The 22,346-nt window shown below is 45.7% G+C and overlaps 1 protein-coding gene across 5 annotated transcripts in view; it reads right to left on the bottom strand.

The window, feature by feature from the left end:
- The window catches only part of LARGE1 (LARGE xylosyl- and glucuronyltransferase 1), a 489,641-nt gene that overhangs the window by 260,435 nt on the left and 206,860 nt on the right, over positions 1 to 22,346 (bottom strand). For 4 of the 5 annotated variants that reach the window (XM_039877849.1, XM_039877848.1, XM_039877847.1 and 1 more), the window contains 2 exons: positions 18,502 to 18,803; positions 3,247 to 3,329 (listed from right to left, as the gene is read on the bottom strand). In XM_039877849.1, the coding sequence (XP_039733783.1) occupies positions 3,247 to 3,329; positions 18,502 to 18,803 (385 nt within the window). The remainder of the gene's footprint in view (positions 1 to 3,246; positions 3,330 to 18,501; positions 18,804 to 22,346) is intronic. The other variant, XM_039877851.1, reaches the window with a different exon arrangement.

Below are 22,346 nucleotides of genomic sequence, written 5' to 3'. Positions count from 1 at the left end.
TCACCATCATATCAGTTCACAGAATCCCTCTCATTTGTAGAGTTTCACAGATGGGAGGGACATAAGTGGTTATTTGGTCTCAAAAGATCAAGGAGTCACTGACGTGGGGTGCAGAATTTTCAGGACACATACTAAGCATCTGCTTTCTTTTCAAACCCCCATGCCTCCATGAAAGTGCGGCATGTCATTGGCAGCTGATAATAAAGCTACTGCTATTTTTAAATTTAACATCTTTGTGCGGCACAGTTACTGTAGGAGTAAAAGTTTATACTCAACAGGATTTTTACAATTTCAACAACTACTGGAATTTTTTGTTTTGTAGCTAAAGCAACAGCAATAATATTTACACCCAACATCACCACCAGAAGTCTTTATGACCTTAAAATTTGCCATAATTGAGAAATAGCATAATTGACTATCTATAATCATGCAAATGCTGTTCTCTAATACGTGGGCTTTTGTTGCAGTTGGGGAGGAACCTGCGTTCTTTAGGAGAGATGAAGAATAAATACATAAAAGACTGAGACCCGCTCGTCTAATTCAATGCTTAGCTGACGAAATGCCTGGGTTTCAAGTGGCAGATGAAGGCTGCAGATCCACGAGGAATATCAGAAATGGCCCAGGAGCCACGGTGTTGTGGAGAGGGCACCTCCCTCAAGTCGGAAGACGTGGGGCAGAGCCCACATGGTGGGTCTTTATTTAGCACCCTCATTTCTTCCTGAGATGTGAAACGGAAATCACAAGCCAACTGGAGGAGCTGAGGTCCACAAGGAGGAACCGAGAGCTCTGTTCCCGACAGTCTTATGAATAGTGGTTGCTCGCTTCTCCCAATCCCTTTCCCCACTCCCAAAAAAAGGAGTGACTCTGAGGTTTTGCAAACCCGCTAGCTAACGGCAGGCACATGAGGGGTCCAGCAAAAGAACCCACGTGAGTTCAGTACAAAAAGCCAAGTTGATAAATGTTGTTTTCAATCACGTAAGTTTCAAGGGGGTGAATTAATTGGTGTGCAGAAAAAAGCTAACTGATATAAAGACTAACTAAAGTCCAAATAATTAAAATGACCCACCGAAAAATCACTCAGTGATAGCAATATAATGACCATGAATGTGAAACTGAACTAGGTCTGAGCTAGCTATATTAGTTAACTGGTTGAATAATTATATCTTTAGATTATTTTTAATGAAGCCTCCTGGATTCATTTGTTAAATAAGTAAACATTTATTGAGTATATGATACATGTTAAATATTAAGATACTGGGGACTACAGAAAAATAAGGCATGGTTTCTGCCCTCAGAAGTTCCACATTCTACTACGGAGAATATGAATAGATAAACGAAATACAATGTAAGAAATATAATGATAGAAAGATGCACAGGGTATTATGGGCTGGCAAAAGGGAAGCCCCAACCCAGACTGACAGGTACAGGTAGGCTTCCCATTAGAAATAATGCCTATGCAAAGTCTTAAAGGATGCAGGGAGTTTGCCGAATTGGGAAAGGGAAGGGGAAAAAAGAGGGAGAAGTGGGCTGGGCAGATAGAGCAGCATGAAGACAAGGAACAGGCGGGACACACCCTGGAGAGGGTAGGGGGCTACACGCAGGTCGGAGCACGAAGTATCGGCAAGGGGAGGAGAGAGAAAACACTGCCGAAAAAGACATTAGATCCCAGATGGTAACGAGATTCAATTCTCTCCCCTCGACAAGGAGAAGACAATGAAAGATTTTAAGAAATCAGATTTGCCTGTCTGCAATATCATTCTGGCATTCGAGAGGATGGACTTAGGGAGGCGGGAAGGGCAGGTACAGCGGGGAGACTAGGATGTCAGTCACAGTGGGGATGAAGAGGAAAGGGTGGGACCAAAAAATATGTTCCAGAAAGAACCTTGAGGCACTGACGGCAGACGGGCTGGTCAGGGGACTGAACCAAAGATGAACCCATGTTTCTTCCAGAGTTGGCAGGTCCTGGGTGTCCACCATTTCTCCCACCTTTGTTGACACCATTGACAGTTGGACTCAAGTATGAAACTTTACACTGATCCCTGTTCCGTTGAACTCAGAGTTTCACATCACTGTTCCTCCTGCCGAGAAATTTCTGCATCTTGACGTGGTCATCTGATACATTTCCATACCACTGGCTATGGCTGTGGGTAAGGTTCATCCACCGAACTCTTGGTATAAGAAATTTTGAACACAGCCAAAGGATACTGCCTGGAACTGGAGGTTTAAGTCTGGATGTACCCTAACAATGCCAAAATATCTATCAAAATAGTGAGGGCACAGAGGGAAAGTCCCACGAAAAAGTAGAAGCAAACGCCCAGAATGTAATAGGGGAAAATGATAATTCAGAATAGGTAGTATCACCTTCGAGCAGAAGAGCAATCTATTCTTTGTACGACTGGTTCCATGGGGATCTACTACAGGCTGGAAAAGTTCAGTTTCCTATAAAGCGGGACTTTCTAATGGTCAAAAACAACAGAGGTGGGACAGGCTACACTGGAATACTGTAAGCACCCTGGAGAAGCTGGCTACGGCTGCCTAACAAAAGAACACAGACTGGATATAAAATAACACAGACTAAGCGGCTTAAACAACAGAAATCTATTTTTCACAATTCTGGAGGCTGGAAGTCTAAGATCAAGGTGTCAGCAGAGTTGGTTTCTTTTGAGGCCTCTTCTCTTGGCTTGTGGACGGCCGTCTTCTCCCTGTGTCTTCACACGGTCTTCCCTCTGTGAGAGTCTATGTCCTAATCTCTTACATGGACACCAGTCATACTGGAACAGGGCCCACACAACTGACCTCATTTTAATTGAAGTACCTCTTTAAAGACCCTATCTAAAAATTCAATCACATTCTGAGGTACTGAGAGTTAGGATTCCAACAAGTGAAGTTTACGAGGGACATAATTCGGTCCAGCACCTAACCCGTCAACAGGGATGTGTAGACAGAGAGGTCTCGTGCACGTCAGGCAAGGGAAGCCGAGGAAGAAACTGAAGCATCAAATTTGGGGTGTCTTTGAAGGTCCCTTCAGATCTAAGAGCTGCAATTCTAAACATTGCAAGACAGCACCTAATCACTGATACTAAACATTAACACAATAATCTCCCCAAGGTTTCAACAAAAACGACATTTCCGTGGCAGCTTAAATGATTGATGAGAATGGTGCTCTTGTTTAACCCTTCCCCATGGAAACACGCAAGCAGGCAGTCACATGCGCAAGTCAGCAGAGTTACAATAGTCGGTGCTTACCTGTGAAACAGGACAGACTTGACCAAGGTGACAACATCCCGGCTGGCATTATATCCGGCACAGACAATAGCAACGTGGATTGTCTGGGAAAAAAAAACAAAAACAGGGTGAACAGCTAGACAGATGGGACAGGGTCTTCTTGGTGCTTTCAACAACACAGAAAAGAAAAACCGCCCTTATTTCTTGTTGGGATCATTAGAAAACAAAGGGCATGAGTTACGGCTATGGAAAATAACTCGAGACAGTTTTATTTAGGCCTTTTTAATCGGTTTATGGAGCTATCATCATTTGGAAACCATTAAGGCTCTTTTCAATTACATTTGAAGACAAGAGAAATGGAGATTGGCCGAAATAGGCAAACAGCAAGTCCCCTGCCCCCGAGCTGGGAGACAATGACAGCTGTTAACAAGAGAGAAGGAAGAGATATGCCCTGGAAAGACCGGACTGGCAATCAGGCCTCTCAGATGGAGAAGGGATGCCTCTGAGAGATGCAAAATGTTCTCACGAGATAATCTCAGCTTAGGGTCGACCTGACAGCATAGAGAAGGGACCAATAAACGCCAACATAATGCAGCTGGGATATCGTTCAAAGGATTGAAGCCTGGCACACTCGAAAGGAACTTGGTGGGTCATCTTCTCTCAGTGGTCAAGAGCATGGGCCCCAGACATGAATGGATGAATCCTGGCTCCGTCCTTCAACTCAGGGTGACTTTGGGAAAGTGGCAGTGTCAAGCGACTTGCTGTAACATAAAGGTCCTGACATATATCCTGCAGGATGTCAGGGAGTACGTGAGGGGACAATTCTAAGAGCAGAATAAGGTGCTCGCTGAATGGCATCCCAATCACAGCACAAATGCCCTTGAGAACTGAGTTTCCCAAACAGGGTGTACTGGCACTTTGGTGCGCTGCGAATGAGCTACAGGTGACAAAGGTACTCATCCTCTCTCGCTCTCAAGGCTACCAGGCAGGGCTGGCCACCCTCTGCTGCCGGCGACTTTTCCTATCTACCTCGCAGAGGCACACGCACAGGCACCATAGTGTGGGCCACGCCTTGACGAGGGTTAGAAAGTATCGCTCTGGGGCATCTCGTACAGGAAGTCATCCAGCCTCTTTCAAAACAGCTCTAGGAATAGAGAGTTCTCAGGGTTGTCCTTTTTACTAAAGCACAGCTTTCCTTGCATCAAAACCGGCCTCCTGACCCTGCCCCCAGCCTTGTTCTGTCCCGGGAGTACTACAGAACAAGCACGTTCCCTCCGATTCTGAACAGTTAAATTAAAAGGAGGTTCCTAATAGGTGCCTCATTATTTGCAGAATTACAGCCCTTCCGTCCCCAGCATGGCTCCCAGATTCCCTGTTACTCTAATCAGCCACTCCTGCTGCATTCGGATATCCCTGTCACTCCCACACAGGCTTTCAGGACAATGACCTCCGGTTCTCAGGCCTACTTCTCCACCCCACCTGTGACATCACCAAGGGACGTCTAACCATTCAAGGGATGAAGCATCCAGCAGCCTCGAAGGCACTTCCATGACTCGTTCCAGTCCAAGAGTCTTGACTCCTCCTTGATCATCCACTCTGAGGGCCCAAAGCTGAACTTTAGCTTTGCCTGGAGCCTCATGTTCTCAGAAATCCCCAAATCATGGTGGGCTCATCGTGCCTGCAGGATTCTCAGAGCCTCACACCCATTACACCTGCTCCTCATTCTTATGGAAGACCCCCAATTCGCTCTATCAGGCCTACCATTGCAGCTGCTCACCTGAATGATCACCTCGCTCTACTCTTGGCTCCCTTACATGTTCGCCCCCACACTCATCATGCGACCCCCTCCCTACCCCTGGATCACGGCCACAGAGTCCTTCTTATACTTGGGGATCAAGAAGGAAGATGAAGGGAGAGGAAAGACAGGAACAATAGGCATACTAAGAGCTAATATTTCTTGAGCAAATCGCTCCATTCTAAGTGCTTACCACTTTACACAGATTATCAGATCTTAAGGTTGATGGGACAGGTACAGTGTATTGTTTCAGTATTATAGATCAGGAAATGTAGGCTGAGAGAGGTGAATTTCAGATTCTGAACAGAGGTTCTGAAGCCTGACAGTACATCAGAGACACCCAAAAGATTTTTAAAATATCGCCTGTGCCCCAGCTCCACCTCAGAACAATGAACTCATAATCTCTGATACCCAAGATCTTAAAATACTCTGCTGGGGGCAGTTGTTCTCAACAGGGGGTAGTTCGCTACCACATACCCTGAAATATTTTGACAATGTCTGGAGTCATTTCTGGGCTACTGGCATCTAGTGGGTAGAGGGCGGGGATGCTGCTCAACACCCTACAATGCACAGGGCAGACCCGGCAACAAACAATTATCCTGCCCAGGAGGTCCAGGTGCTGCTGTCAAAAATCCTCTTTTTAGGAAGAAGGAAAAGGGTTGGAAGAAGCTCGGAGCCCACAGGGAACCAATTCTACCTTTCCTCAGTCTAATTTATGCATGTCTTCATTTCTCCACCTGAAAAATGAAGACACCTTCCCTTGTCTCTGGATAATGTCTCCAAAAGACTCAGGATGAAAGACTGTAATGTGATGCAACTGTCACCGTTTAAATCATGAAGAACGGGAAATGAATGGGAAAAACGCCTGCACACGAGAGACATAACCAGGAAGAGGAAGAGAACGGGTAAAAGCATGCTGAATCAGAAATCACAAACATTTGGAATCACAAACATTTAGACACAAGGCCTCCGAAATATCAAACTTTGTCTTGGCTTCAGGGTTCAGGGACTTTTAAAAATGGGCTCATTAAATGTAGGCACAGGCACACGCATTCTCAAACATTTTACATAATTTTCCAATCTCTTTCGTTTCATCCAATACACCTGCCACCATGAATAAATTCATCATGTGGAGCCGTGGCAGCAGGGAGAGCGACCAGGAGAGCAGAAAATCGGTGTCACGAATATGCTCTTTGAAGAGTTGAGGGTGAACCGAAATTCTGTGGGTGCAGGAGTGAAGGACAGGAGTGGGGCAGGGGCTGAGGGTAGAAGCGGGGAGAGCAGGGGACAAGGATGAATGGTTTCTGAAGAGCAGAAGTGGTCTCACCACGGGAACTTTCCATTTTGAAGCTATAAAGTCCAGGTTTTTAAGTTTCTCAGTGTGGTGGTGTGAAGATGGCCACAGCTACTCCCAGCAAAGGAAGGATCTGAGTATCAGATTCCGTGACCACTGGCTCACTCATCAAGCCGTCCTCCCTGCACCTTGGAGATGTCACGCTTGCCTTTATTGACCACGAAGCCTGGATGAATGAGAGGATGTTCTCATTTGCTCCGCTAGACTTCCCCCTCTACCCTTCTCCAACTTGCTCTGTGCTGGAGAGGCTGGTCCTTATAGGCTGAATCACTAAGCTCCTATTACTTCTGGTTTCTCGTTGAGTTTGGTCAACAGGAGGCCCCAGCAAACATCCCGCGGATGGGAGGAAGGAGAGGTCAGATTCCCTGGCTCCTGTCAGGCGCTTTCTTCTACAGTCAGTACTTGCTGGGTTCCGTCAGGGCCCCCACCTTCCACCCCTCCAGCCGGGGGCCGCAACGACTTCCTCTGGGAGCTCTGCACCCTCTTCATCTCCCCTTCCCCGGCTCCTGCCTTTGACCCTGCATTAGACGCTTCCCACCTCTTCTGAACGTGCCATCTGTTTCCTGCTAGGACCTGACCAATTCTGGTGACCTTTCCTCAGCATCCCATTTGTCCTGGAGGCTGAAAGGGAAGTCTGAAAGACTCTGAAGAATTCACAGATACAGTGCTTATCCCTAAAGTGAGACAAGGCAGGGAGGCACCAACACGTCAAACTTGAGAATGTATAAATTCTATTTATATATTTTAAGGAGTGCGAGAAAGTTCTCAGACACATGGACCACAGGGCTTTTTCTAAAGAAGCCCATAAAGCTCCCTGCTCACTCCCTGTAGTCCTGGATATGGGGCTCTGCAATATACCTTGCACCTCTGCAAGCTGCACCCGAAGATACAGTGAGGTGAGTGCCATTGCTGTGAACTAGGGTTCATTCCTGACACCACTGGGGTCAGTGAGTGACCTTTAATTTGGGGACCTGCAGGAAGGATTCAGGCATGGCAAGAGTATTTTTTGGAGTCTCCAGTATTCCAGAAAAAAATCCTCATATATGCACACAGGGAAGAAAAATCATCATTATCCCAGAAGAAATTCAGACCAAAGTAAAGAATGGCAGGTGAGCTATGGCCTTGGCAGAAATAATCAACACACTGCCCAGCCCTGCTGCCCCGATAACACTGTCAGCAGTGACCCAGAAGGCCTGGTGCTCCCTTTGGGGCATAATTCAGGGAAAGCATTTCATATCATGGAGGAGACCAACTTGAATGCCAGTATCTGATGTGCTATGAAAAACCTGGCTCATCTCAGATTCTGGAGTGCAGCTGCAGACTCCTGGGCTAGGGGCACAGGGTGAGGAGTGTGGGGGAGGCAGGGCCTCCCAGAGGACAGATGCTGCCATGTGACAGCTGGGAGAAGCCCACAGCTGGGGGCAGAGGCAGAAATGTGTTAGTGGAAAAAAACCAACAAGAGTAAAGAGACCTGGGTAGGAGTTGCAAATTCAAAGCTAAGTCGTTGTGTGACCTTGGAGTAGTCACGTAAGGTCGCTGAGCCTGACTGGCCCATCTGTAAAATGGAGATAAAAATGGGCACCCCATTGGGCTGCTGTGAGGATCAGACAAATGAGCCCAAGAAGGTGCACCTCGTAAACTGCTTATTCATGTTTACTGAACACACAAACATCTCTCATCTGTATCATGGGGACGTACCATGCTACTGCTTACTCCCAAGGGGTTGTTGAGGACCCAGGGTAAGTGGGTCTCAAACTCGATCATGCACCAGAATCCTCGGATAACGGGCTTCCTAAAAGAGTGCTGGCCCTTCCCTCAGAGTTTCTGATTCAGCAAGTTTGGTGAGGGGGCTTGAGGATTACCTGCATCCAGGTGATTCTGATGCTACGGGTCCAGGGACCACACTTTGAGAACAGCATAAAGCACTTTAACGAGGGTCTCTAGTTAAAAACTGAACAGATGTTAGCTGCGATTATGTTGAGATGGGGTGAGGGGTGATCACAGAATCTATTTCCAATACCTCTCCCATGGAGAGCACCACTTCCCCCTTCATTCGTATAAGATGAGTAAAGGTAGCACCCACCCTCCGGCTACCATCACTCTCCCAGGCCTGGGAATTCATGACTCGCCCAGGGTGAGGAGAAGTCACAGGGAAGAGAACCTAGGCTGTGAGAACGAAGCCCGAGAAATCAGGAGAGCTGGATGGCGACCCCGGCTCTGTGTCTGGCCAGCTGGGTAACCTTGGGCAAGTTACTTAACCCCTCTGATCCTCAGTGACTCCTCTATAAAAGGAAGGATGTAGAAACTCTATACAGAGATTTCCTAAGACACAGGGCTTTCCAAAATTCACGATGAAGAAAGTGAGACATAGAAAAGTACCTTGCCCAAGGTCCCCTAGCTTAGCCAGTCCGTGGCAAAGGGGTTGAATTCACAGTCCTGCTTTTAAATTCGCACTATTCTGCCTCAAAAAACCACATGTGTAACCACTGAAATTTAAAAAAAAAAAAAAAGTGTCAGTAATGCACCATTTAAAATCATCTTATAAGCCTCTAGGGTGCCTCTGCTCTCTTGGGAAACCAACTGATTGAATTCTACCTATTAGTTCTAAACACTGAACCATGGACTGAAAAAGACACAGTTATTTCAGCCCTGTAGAAAACAGGAGACACCTCCTGACTTTAATAGAAGCCAAAGTCATCAGGGGCTCAGTAACGGGCAGGCAGAGCTGCAGGGGCTACAGAGCCCAATGTGAGGACAGGATGGGCCAGACCTCCAGGGTCAAGGCCCAATAAATGGACAAGAGATGAACGACCGTCTGGCATTCTCCGTCCTGCATATTCCTGGCCTGGTTAGGATTCATCTGCTTGTGTTACAGCTATCATAACCTGAAGAATCAGAAACTGACATGTTTCATGGAAAACACATGAACTGTGAGACTGACTTTGGGGTGGTCAACAGAAGTTTAATTGGTAGCCATATTTGGGGCAGGTGGGTTGTCCAAACACTGGCTGATACTGATCTACTAAGGCTGCCATGTGTTACACTCCTACCTATGAGGCCTCTAGATGGCTGGCCTGACCCAAAATGTCGACACACGTTCACCAAACATCCAATCATTCTAATTAAGCACCTACTGTATGCCAAGCTCAGTTGTAGGTGCTAGGAGTATAGCAGTGAGCAAGAGAGACCGAATCCTTGCCCCCACCATGGGAGCTAACACTCTAGTTGGGGGACACAGAAAAACAGATATTTTTATATATATAGATAGATATATCTCTATAGATATATCTCTATATATCTATAGAGATATATCTATCTATAGATATATATATATATAGATAGATATATCTCTATAGATATATAGAGATATATCTATAGATATATATCTATATATATAAAAATATCTCTATATATATGTATTTAAATTTTATATATATTTAAATTTTATATATATATAAAATTTAAATATATATTATTTTGAATAATGAGACGTCTAGGAAGAAAAATTAAGCTGGGGAAGAAGAGAGACATGTATGTGGTTGGCTGGTGAGTAGCGCTAAGATTTTAAAGTGGGGTTGTCTAGGTAGCCATCACTGAGAGGTGACACTGGAGCAAAAATCTGAAGTAAACAGGAAATGAGCCTTTTAGGTATCCAGGCAGAGTGCTCTGGGCAGCAGACAGAATCCTGAGATATAAAGGTGGCCGATGCGCTTAAGGAACATGGAGGAACCTGGGCTGCGGGAAAGAAACAGTGAGGAGGAAAGGTGAGGCCAGAGTGGGCACAGGAGACAGACCCTTAACACCCACGGGCATTTGTAAGCACTTGCTCTCTCCTGCAGGTGCGGAGAGAAATCACTGGACGGCTCAGGGCTGAGAAATGGCAATGATCTGACTTATATTTTGAATAAGACTCCCTCAAGATGTCAGCTGAGAACAGATTCTGTGTGTGTTGGGGGCTGGGGCGTGGACAGGGGAGCAAGGAAGCAGAGAGACTAGTCAGGAAGCTACTGCAATAACCCAAGTGTGGTGGATGCTGGGAGATGCTACCCACGTGTTGCCCCAGCCCCTCAGTACCGTCGGCAGGCGACCATAAGCTGTCGCACCTTCAGGAATTGCCTAGCAGCAGAGTGCAGCTCTCCAAAGTCATCCCCCGCCCCTTGACTCCTGGGGTGGCCACATCCCAGGAACCCCATGGCATCCTCAGGTGCTGGCCCCATGGACACGCCTTCACAGACAGGAGAAACTCCATCTCAGGGCATGAGCTTCATAGCACAGAAAGCAAGAGGTGATCTGGGACAGGGAGCGAGTGGTACAGGTGAGAATGTGTTCTCTCAGAATCATCTGTGATCATTTTGTAGTCGACTCCTCCAGTGGAAGAAGCGGAGTATCATATGTATTGAGATTTACAACCTGTGGTGAGGATGTGGAGAAACGGGAACCCTTGTGCACTATGACTGGGAGTGTGAAATGCTGCAATTGCTGTGGAAAACAGGATGGTGGTTCCTAGAAAAATTAAAAATAGAATTACCATATGATCCAGCAATCCCATTTCTGGAGATTATATATATATGAAAGAACCGAAAGCAGGATCTCAAAGAGATGTTTGCATATTCATCACAGCACTATTCACAAGAGCCAAGACGTGGAAGTGACCCAAGTGCCCACTGTCAGATGAACGGAGAAACAAAATGTGGTCTACACATACGATGGAATGTGACTCAGTCTTAACAAAGAAAGGAAATTTTGACACATGCTATGACATGAATGAACTTTGAGGACACAACGCTAAGTGAAATAAGGCAGCCACAACTAGACAAATGCCGTATGATCCCACTTATACAAGATATCTAAAGTAGACAAATTCATAGAAGTAGAATGGTGGGTGCCAGGGACTGGGGGAAAGGGGAAATGGACAGTTACTGTGTGATGGGTATAGATTCAGTTTTGCAAGATGAAAAAGCTCTAGAGATGCACTGCACAACAACATGAATACATTTAACATTACTTGAACTGTAGACTTAAGAACGATTAAGGGAGTAAGTTTTATGTTACATGCTTTTGTTTTACCACAACTAAAAAAGATTTGCAATGTGGATCTGCACTTTTCAGCTATGTGGCCTCGCTAAGTCTAAACTTTCCTAATTATAAAATCAGAATGATACAGATGATTTCATGAGCTGACTCACATATGTCAAGTGAAGTGTCTGGCACCTAATACTTACACAATAAATGAAAGCAGGTACGATTAGCACCATCACCATCAACAGCCCTGCCCCACGTTCATGGCGTTTATGCCCTGATCAAGCTGGATGACTCACTAAACTTTCCTATTTCCGTCATGTGATCTCAGTTTAGGATGCCTTGGTGCTTACTGCATCTGTCAAACTTCTCCTCATCTTCGAAGATATAATACCAGCTATTGGGACCTCACTTTCCTCATCTATAAAAAAGGGATAATAAATACATCAACTTCCAGGGTTGTTGCGTAGATTAAATGAGATGATTCATGTAAAGAGCGTGGAGCCTGGCATCCTGTAAGTAGTAGATGTGAATCAGCAATCATTACTATTCTTATAAGAGACTTTATCGTATGTTAAGGCTCTATCATCCAGGCTGTAAGCCTTAAATATTCCCAAGAGTCAGGTGTCAGGTTCCTTCCTGTGCCCTCAACTCCCACTCTGGGACAGTCTTTCCCCCACCGCTGATAGGAGGGCCTTCAGAGCTGCCCAATTCTCTCTGCTCTTCCAGATGTTGCTGGCTTTTCCCTCTTCAGCTACAAGAGGGCAGAAGACACAGGAATGAGGAGATGAGCCACCAGAATCCATCATCATCTGGGCCACAGTAGCAACTATGTAAAATTAGGACAGACCTTTTATTTTTCTCTGCTTTGGTTTCATCATCTTTAAAATGAGAGGGTCGCATCTTCATTTATTGTTGTCACTGGCAGCACGTTTTCAAAAATGAATTTTACAAGACAGTGCAATATGTAAAGCAGATCGAGCCAGGCCTGCCCCAGAGTAAGCACAGACAGGAGGCTGCCAGAGATAGGGCCCCTTGCGGTGGTCACAGTGTGGTAGCCAGCCTCCGAGGCTGTCCCCAAAGAGCTCTGCCAGCCAGCATTTCTGCCCTTGTGTAAACTCTCCAACACTATCAGAGTTGATGTGTGTGACCAGTACAACTTGGCAGAAGCAATGGTAGATGAACTCCAAGGAGAGGTCATAAAAAAGACTGTAGTTTTTACCCTGTTCTGCTGGATACTTACTCTTACATGCCCATATGCCATCTTGGAAGCAGACCCTCCAGCCCCAACCAAGCTTTCAGATGGTTACAGCCCCAGAAGACACCTTAACTGCAACCTCATGAGAGATCTAGAGCCACAATTCCCACTAAGCTGCTCCCTGACTCCTGATTTTCTGAAGCTGTATGAGTTAATAAATAGTTGTTGTTTTAACCTGTTAAGTTTTGGGGATAACTTGCTATGAAGCAATAAATAACTATTAGACTTGGGGAAGGCATCCAAGATCGTATAATGGGAGCCAGAGCTCCCTGAGAATCACTGCATAAGAAATCTTACTAGACTCCCTCCATCTACAACACCCCTCATTTCAGGGCCTGACGTTTAGGGGAGATGTTTAAGTGGACCTACAAACTTGAAGGAGCCCCAAAGACGACATACGAAGTTAACGAATTGTGAGTCCAAATGCTGTAACGGTATCTTCCAATAGCAATGCACTATTGAGGAAGACTGCAGGCAAACCCTTCCTCCACTGCTGAGTTACTATGTAAAATACCAGAAGATGAAGTAAGAAACAAGGAAATAGATCACACAGCTCAAAATGTTGTGGGTTAGTTAGTGAGAGGTGTCAAGTTTTACAAATATAATGCCTAAAGCAAAATGGTAACCCCCTACTGAGCCAGCGAATGCTGCCACAGCTTAAAACAACCCGACTTCTTAAAAAAAAAAAAAAAAAAAAGACACATCCTTACTTAGACCTACTGAGAAATGATAACACTTAGGGGGCTGCTATGGCCTCCGAGGTGGAAGATGACCCCCATATCAGGACTGGTCACCCTGAAGCCTTACGAGGTGAGGTATCTGCCAGGTGAGGACAGGGGCTCTGCAGCTGATGGAGTGTGGCTCCCAGCAGAGACAATTCAGAGAGCATTCAGCACAGTGGTTCAGAGCACAGGTTCTGGAACCAAACTGCTTAAGATTGACCTCTTCCTGGCAGTGTGACTTTGAAATAATTATTTACCCTTTAATAGGTGTCTAATCTGCAAAAGGAATAATAAAGTACGTAGTGTGGATTAAATGAGATGTTTTATGTAAGCTTTAGCACAGTGTCTGGTACACTTTAAAGGTTGAGTTAATATTAATGTTTATTACTGTTAAATCACTACTAAGAAATGAGGTTCAAAGTGTGGAGTGGAAGGAAAGAGAGATACTGTCTTAAGGGTGGCCTGACATCAGAGAGTACCATTTACCTGACTTTCCATAATAACTATATCAATTATTGCATTTTATTTGACATCCCTCCCATGGAGAAATGGAGTTGTGGGTTTCCACTCCCCTACAAACTAGGTGGACTGTTGTAACTGTTTCAACTAAGAGACCACAGTATAAGCAGAGGTGACACGATGTGGCTCTTTGAGGCCAGGTCATAAAAAGTGCCTCCCTTCTGTCTTGCCCACTGGAACGCCTTCCGCTGCCAGGTAAGCAGCCGACTGCCGTGGAGATGCTGCGTTGTGCGGAAGCCCAAGCTAGTTACGCAGGGAGACTGCTCCGAGAGGTCGCCATTCACTGATGACAGGAAAGAGGGATGCTGAGCCAGCCCCTACCGTTCCAGCCCGGCCTGGTCCCAGCTCCAGCCACAAACTAACCGCATCCGTATGAAGACCCCCAAAGCAGAACCACTCTGCTAAGTCCTTCCCAAACCGCTGACCCACAGAAATGATGAGAGCTAAATAAAACGACAGGCGTTTTAAGCCACTATGTTTTAGGTGATCTGCTGGACAGCAATAGAAAACTGGAATATCCGTAATAAGTATGCGACACTCATACAAAGTTAGTTTCCCACCGGCTCTCTCATTTTGCCCTCACAATGGCACTGGGAAAAGTATATTCTCATTTTATAACAATGAAATAGACTCCGGGGGAGTACCCGAATTGTCTAAAGTCACAGACTAGTGATTGGCAAAGCAGAGATTCCTGGTCAGGAACTCTGACTCCAGTTCCAATGATTTTTCCGCTATACCATCACTGACCCCCAAAGCAGACCAGGACTGGAAATGCAAGAAAATATACATACACGCACACACACAAATGTACACACATAGGCACAAGAACAGATCAAAGAGGATCAATCTGCTCCAAGTCTCAAGGCACACAAAAACCAGCCCCTCATAGAAGCGGCACTGCCTGACAAAAGAAATGCTGGGATCAAACAGGCAGCTATTTGAAAACCACGTAATTAAGAAATGATAAGAGGGCACCAAGACTGGCAAGGGCCCGTTGTTTCTATCATCAGATATCTCAGCGGACACCCGGGCATCATTACAGGAGAGTTTTCAGAGATACTTGTCATATCTCGGAGACGTTTCAGTGCAACCAGAGATGAAGGTGAAGTCCCTCGTTACGAGACCCTGCAACTGACAGAGTGTCAAGACGAGCTTTGGCACTTGTCACCGCCAGGTGTCATGATGAAGGGAGGCTTCTATTTTGACTCCATTGACTGACGTGTCTTGCTCGCCTCTATGGCTTTCTCACTAAAATTTTTATAGACACAAAATGGAGACAGAGGATATATACTGCTAATGGGGATGAAGTCAGCATCTCAAGGTAAATGTGCACTCAGAGTAGACAGATGCCAGCAGATCAACAGTTTCAAATTCATCTATGGAAGATCTAAGCAGGACCAGGGGTTCTTCACAGACAAATTCTACCAGAAATTGCTTTTTAAGGGTCTAAGAAGTAATATTATCAATTAATACAGAGGAAGAGAAAGACAAATGAATAAAATCTAATTCTCAGATATGGGTCAAAAGACTAAATAAGTTATAGTAACAATCAGGAACCTCAGGGTCTGAAATACTATATTGCTACATTATCTTTCAAAGAGCACGGGGATAAAGATCACCCCCTCATTTATTATGTTGTCTTCAAGCATTGGTGTCCAAACAGTCTCTACTATCTCAGAATCACTTGGATGGACTTTTTAAATACTCATATTCTTGGGAACTATTCCCAGAGAGTCTCAATTAATAGGTCTGGAGTGGGTCCCCTGAATATGCATTTTTTGATATGTACTTGTAATGCACAACCAAGTTGGGGAACCACCCAGGTGACAGAGAATGTTCACTGTAACCATGACACCTGTTCTCTCTAGTAGCAGAACTCCAATATGTTAATGGAGAACATGGCTTCCTTGAATAAAAATTTTTTTCCAGGCTCCCTTGCAGCTATGTGGCAGCTAAAAGTAGCCCTGGCAAAGAAGTGCTACCATTGGGTTCTAAAAGGAACTGACTGTGAAATTTCTGAACCATGTTCTTAAATGAAGGAAAGATGCCCCACCTTAATGCTGCTTCTTTTCTGCCAGCTGGAATGTGAATGACATGACTGAAGCTCTGACCATGAGATGACCTTGAGAATGTCAGTTACGCAAGCTGAGTGAAAGATAAGGGAAGCCTGCATCCCCAACACTGATAGCCCTACACCAAAGGCCTCCGGACTTCTTAACCATAAAGAAAAACAAGATGCAAAGCCATTGTCACTCGGAATTTTTTGATAAACCACAGTGAAACCGAATGCTAATAAAACTATCTTAGAGTCTGAGTCAAGTTCTAATATCCTCTGTTGCCACTGAAATGATTTTGAGGTAGGAACTTGATTTTAACCCCTCATTTACAAATGAGGAAATCAAGATACAGAAAAATGAAATAACTTGGTCAACGCCACACGGATATTAAGCTGGGAATGCACCAGGATGTAGGCTCAGGTCTCTCAGCTTCCAAAGGCCTTTGTCTACACTATTTTGCTGGACACTCAGGGCAGAAGTAGGATGTGTAGCTCTCAGAAAGCAGGAGAACGAAGGTGCCATCTAGACAGACTGCAGCGGGAAGAGAAATGCCCTGTTTTTCTCTCTGTTACGCTTGTCCCCCTCCCTCTTTTTTTTTTCCTTTTCCTTTTCTACTTTTCATCTTCTTGATTCTTCATCAGTTCTTTAAGTAGGCCTGAGTCATACTGATGGAACCACACTCAAGGAAAAACATTTCTCCCTCCGGGCCTTCCTACCTAGGAGCCGGGGTTTCGTCTCTCCAAATCGACACCATGGCCATAAGCTAAGAGCAGAGAACCTGCGAGAAATCAAACAAGCCTTTACCTAGACAAATAGAGAAGTTCCCCCAAATTAGGGCCTCTCTTGACCAGCCTCAACCAAGGCACTCTGTTAACATTACTGACTCCCCATGTTCAAAGACGTAAAATAGAGACGTTCAATAACAGGCCACCGTCTATGGTTGTGGCAGATTAAATGAGGTTAGGCCTGGCATGCAGTCGGGGCTGAAAAAAACGTGTAGCATCGAACACCTCCTGACATTCGGATGTCTCTATTTGTTTATCATCTCTTCCTCTGCTTCCCACCTCGAAACACAAGAACCAAAAGAAAGGGAGTCTGTCTCTTTCATTCCTTGCCATTTCTCAGCACAGAGAACACTGTGACATGCGTAACTGCGGCTAAATAGAATAAATATTTGGGGAATGAATGAAGGAATGAAGATGATGTAGTGCGACCACCTGCTGCCCGGGGTCTCTGTGCTTGCCTGACTGACTCGCCTCGCCCTGAACCCTTTCTTTCTATGACAACGTTTTGCTTCATATTTGTCCTACTCACGTGTACATTCCTCATCGACCTTTCTCCACCTCTCCACCATCTCTCACTTCAACCAGGCTTGAGAAACCACAGGAAATCCTACTATCCCCAGGGGCTCTCCCTGACGGTTTAAATCCAAAGTCTCCTTACTTGCCACTGACCTTCCACAGAACTCAGTCCGCGTCACTCAATAAGCCCGATCTATATTACTTTGTGACAGTACAGTTATCACCGATAGTAATAATAATCCCATTCGTGCGAACGGCAGATTACAGTTTGCAAAGTGTTTCCTCTTCGGGGGTTTGAAATCTAATATTCTGAGAATGTGGCCATAAAATGAAAAAGAAGAAAGAGCAGGTAATATCTGTATTTAACTAAAAATAATAAAAACTGCCCATAATTGAAGAGAGGTACTATCGTGACTTCAGATGGCCAACGTATTTAATTCTCACAATTATTCCATGAAGCTGGTATTACTTTCTCAAGTTTATTGATGAGGCATCTGAAGTTCAGAGAGGTTAGAAAACTTGCCTAAGCCCTCCTAGCAGAAACCCCCAAAGCTGAGCTATAAACTCAGGCTTTATGTGTCTCAAAAAGCCTTGCTCTTAACAGGGATGCTCTAACTCCTGTCCATGGGAACTGGAAGAGGCAAGAAGTGTACGTATGTGTGTGTGTGTTCAGTACACACATAAGCATGGCCGCACAGATGAGGGGGTGAGGGGCTGTAGGGAGAAACAGTGGGTAACTTTTCCAAATGTCCAAAGAATTACTAAGAAATAAAGCATACTTTAAAGGGGTGGGGGAGCTATTAAGCTATACAAGTTGAAATAAGGAAGACGTCTTGGGTTCTGAATCGCAGAAGCTGTTTATAAAATGAGACTGAGGGCCACAGCTCCAGGTGCGACATTCATCCTGTGGTCTAAGTAACAGGGGTCCCCAGGATGACAACTGGGTGTAGAAACCCTGAGCATGTCCAAATGAGGCACAATAGAAACAAGCAGCTGGTCCCATCAGTTTGCTCCTCTTAGTACCTCTGTGACGCGGGCCTTCTTACCCCCGTTTTTAAGATGGCAAAACTGAGGCTCAGAGAGGCTAAAAGATTATTCAGACCAAACAGCAAAACTAGGGACCAAATCAGACTGACACCCAGGCCTGAGTCAAGAATGCCGGCTCTTTCCAAGCACCTGGCGGTGCATCCAGGTGGCCTCTGCACAGGGAGGAGGAAGCTGGGCCTTCGGATGGCTCCAGGTGCTTTTTACCTCACACTTCTCCACAGCTGGCTGCTGTCCACACTCCGAGCTGTTGCCCGCCACGATGCCGGCGCGCAGGTTCTCGCTGTCCCCAGTGCCCTCCTCCATGGAGTAGGTCTTGGAGTGGTTGCCGCGGCGCGGCGCGGGCGCCCGGCCCTGGGCCAGGCTGAGCTGCCGGCGCAGCGCGCGGTTCTCCTCCTCCACCTCGCGCACGCGCACCTCCAGGCTCTCGCGCTCCCGCTGGCTGGAGGCGGTGTACCGGGGGCTGTGTGGCTGGGACTCCAGCGGAGACAGGGACACGGGCTTCCCATCTGAGGAGGGGGGCGGAAAGACCAGGGAAGAGTTAACCCACGGATGAAACACACTCCAGCCCCTCCTCCCACCGACAACCGTAATACATAGCGAGGCTCCTTTCACACTCCCACTTACTTACAAGGGAAAGCAGATAGAAAGTGAGTTTTACAAACGAATGCAGCCAGACTGAACTGGGAACAAAGTTGAGAACAGAATGACTTATGACAGTGATAGAAAAAAAAAAACAAAACTAGCAGGCTGTTTAGAGAACACAATCATAATATAATCTTTCCTAATTAAATGCACTGTCTGCTTTTCCCAGCTTGGCATGTTACTAGATAGACGTTCTTGATATCAATGAAGCATTATGAGTAGGAAGAAGGGGAAGGAAGAGAATGGGAAAGAGAGAGAGGTGAAGCAGTTGGAAGAAATGGAAGAAAGCAAAAAAAGAAAGAAGTAAAACAAGAAATATTAATAATGACTAAGTTTATTTAGTTCTTCCTATACGAACTCCTATTCATTCTTCAAAACTCTTTAGGAGGCATCACCTCCCAGGAGAAGTCTTCTTCAAATTGTAATGACACACCCTTCCGCATAGTCTATGAGTATTTGTACGTAAGTGCTACAAAAAACGTGTCCCTGTCATACTGCATTGGGCGAATGCTTTATCAAATGCCTCCTGTGAAGACTGGGAATCCGATAAAGACAAAGACTGGGCTTTACTTATCTTTGCGGTGACACAGCACGATATCTGATCAATGCTGGAAGGGTGGACACGTGTCCAGCCCAAGAGTAAAATAATGAAGGGCAACAAGGAAGAAGAGAGTAGGAGTATAATCAATCACAAAGTTTTCCCAGAAAAGCGGTTACCACTAAAGTGAGTGCCAGCAACACTCCATGTAACAATCGCACGCAGAGAGGGTAAGTAGGTCTCTCAAGGTCACACAACCAGAATGCAGTGGTGTCAGAATTTGTACCCAGCTCTTTCTTATGCCCAAGACTGTAGAGTCTATACTTAAATGCGGTTTCATGATAGGTTACAAAGAGAACGACCCATGTAAAAACCAAACAAACAAACAAACGAAACCATCTCCCAAGGACACTTAGCATACTACCATGTATACAGTAGGCGCTCAGTTGAGGAGCCTCAGCGACAGAAGACACACCGAAAGCTTTTGCTCTTCGGTCCCCACGCTGCAGAAATTCCAGGATCCAGCTGCACGCTGGCCGCCTCAGAGACTACCAAGCAAAAACCACATCTCCCGCAAATTACCCTCTCTCAGTCGCCTGCCAAAAAACATTCCTCTTTTGTCATATTTCGAGTTTTTCTCCTTCCTGCCCAGATCCCACTGAGCTTTCAAACTGTCCCAGAGAGTCTGTGTGACTCACAAAACTTGAGGATCAAAGAATGTGGTGAATTACACCCTGCGGGGTTCGCCTGTGCTGCGTGCTACACCGCCTCTGCCCAGGGCTTTTTGATGTGTCTCTGGATCTTCACAAACATGACTCCTTTTTTTCCCCTCTTAATCACCTCAGGGTTAAACTCCTGAGCTCCTGGTCCTGTCCTATCAATGCAGCAAATACGACTTGCTGAATTCCACTGCCCAGGACGACAGATCAAAGGCCGAGGCGAGTGTGTGGGGACGTGAAATCACAGGTTGATTAGGATTGCACTGTCACTAAGCTAACCAATTACAAGCTCCGACCCAAGCTTTTGAAACTGGTCTCCCTGTTTGGCTAAATCAAATTAGTTCCACCGAGAACGAAAAAGAATAGGCAGCTAACAGCAATTGTGTTTTCCCAACTGACAACAACCCTTTCCAGCAGGAGTAGAGAAAGATGAGCATCTAGCTCCGGCAGTGGGCACAGTCACGCCTTGCTGGGCAGTTCACGCTGAGGACGTCTTAGGTTATCATAGCATTAGAAGGTGGCAGTCGGTGTCCTTGTTACGGATGAGGAAACTGAGACTCTAAAAGCTCAAGCTGTATTCCTACTGTGGTGCAGTGGGATTAGAATCAAGGTGAGAGAATTCTGGAACATTTGGGCAGGAACCCAGCAAACTCTGGAAGTCCATCAGGGTCCCAGAAGCTCTGGAAAATTAACGAATGGGACTTATAAGTTCGTTCTTTGGAGGGGTTGCTTAAATATCCTGAGCTTCGGTGTTCCCTTCTGCGAAATGGGACCAGAAATGCCAACCTTACAAAGGTGATGGGTAGCTTAAAAGACACCAGAATACAAAGCACCATGCACTGTGCCTCTCACTGAGAAGCACTCGGACTAAGGGTCCCTCCGGCCCCTTGCCAACGGGGCAGTGGGTGATATTATGGGTAAAATGAGTTGACAGTATTAAAGACTGTAAATTTTCTAAACACGAGGCTGTTCTGAGTGGTATACAGGAGTGAGTGGCCAACAAACTTTAGCTTCCTTTTTTATGTGGCCTCTGAACCTTTTTGCTTTCAGCCTTAGGCAGGTCCAAGTTCATCCAAAGGCAAAATGGAAGAGCAGGCAGGCTTCCCATGGCGGTCCGATCACCTCCCTTAGCTCCTCTCCATAAAGCCCCACATTCTACATGTTGACAGGAAGTAAATTATAATTCTTTGATTATGTGGTTATAAATAAAGGCATAATTATGTAATCATAATTCTAAGGTTACTGGAAGGGAAATGCTTTCAACATCCTGTGTCCATTTCTACCCTTCTTAGACCCCAAATGGTTTTAACCAAACTTCTCTCTCGAAGGCTTCTAAGTGTTTTCTCCACTTTAAAACTCTGTAGATTTGTCACCAATGAAGACACACTGTAAATGCCAGGCCTCGTGGAGGGGAACCTATGTTGGAGAAGGCAACACTCATGCTGTGCCTGGCTCCTAAGAAAAACTCAATAAATGGCAGAATTATGATTTCTGGTTTGTGTGTTTGTTTTAAAGGTACGTTATCTTCCTCAGCCAGTTCCCGCTTCCAGAAGAGAGTGTAGTGTGCTCCAGGCCCCTCTCAGCTCTAACTTTCCACGCTCGTGGTACATATGGACCCTGCGTATCTAACCCGGCTGATCAACTCCAATGTTGTGTGGCTGGATGTTGATACGAGCAGGGCCCATTGCTCTGTCATGGTCGTGGTTTATCTACCTTTATTCATCTTCACTCTCACTTTTGTTCCTGGACTACTCATCTTCTCTGGTTCTTTGTTCCGATTATTCCTATCCTTTTGGAGGGAAGGGGGAGGGTTGGGGCAGCAAAAGGCCGGCCCCCTCAGGTGTGTTCTGAACTTCTCCATGATGTCTTAAAGGCTCTGGTCTCTCCCAGGACCACTCCCCTACTTTGTGCACAGATCGTCATTATAAACACCATCATATGGGATTTTTGGCCCACACTATGCCCACACTAGTATATCTCAAATAATAAACAGTGAAGAAAGAGTCCCCCCCAACCAATCCATCCTGGATAAAATTTTGGCCCTAATGTACCTGCCTAGTACATAGCTTGTCCCATATGCAATTTATCACTTGAATTCAACTAATTCATCTACGCCCTGCTCATTGAGATGTCTACTGATCACATGCTTG

Source organism: Pteropus medius, unplaced genomic scaffold (genome assembly GCF_902729225.1).
Source record: "Pteropus medius unplaced genomic scaffold, Ma_sr-lr_union100, whole genome shotgun sequence".
In the NCBI taxonomy this organism is placed as follows: Eukaryota; Metazoa; Chordata; class Mammalia; order Chiroptera; family Pteropodidae; genus Pteropus; species Pteropus medius.
The sequence above is the reverse complement of the archived record's forward strand: the minus strand, read 5'-3'. Positions and strand labels throughout refer to the sequence as shown.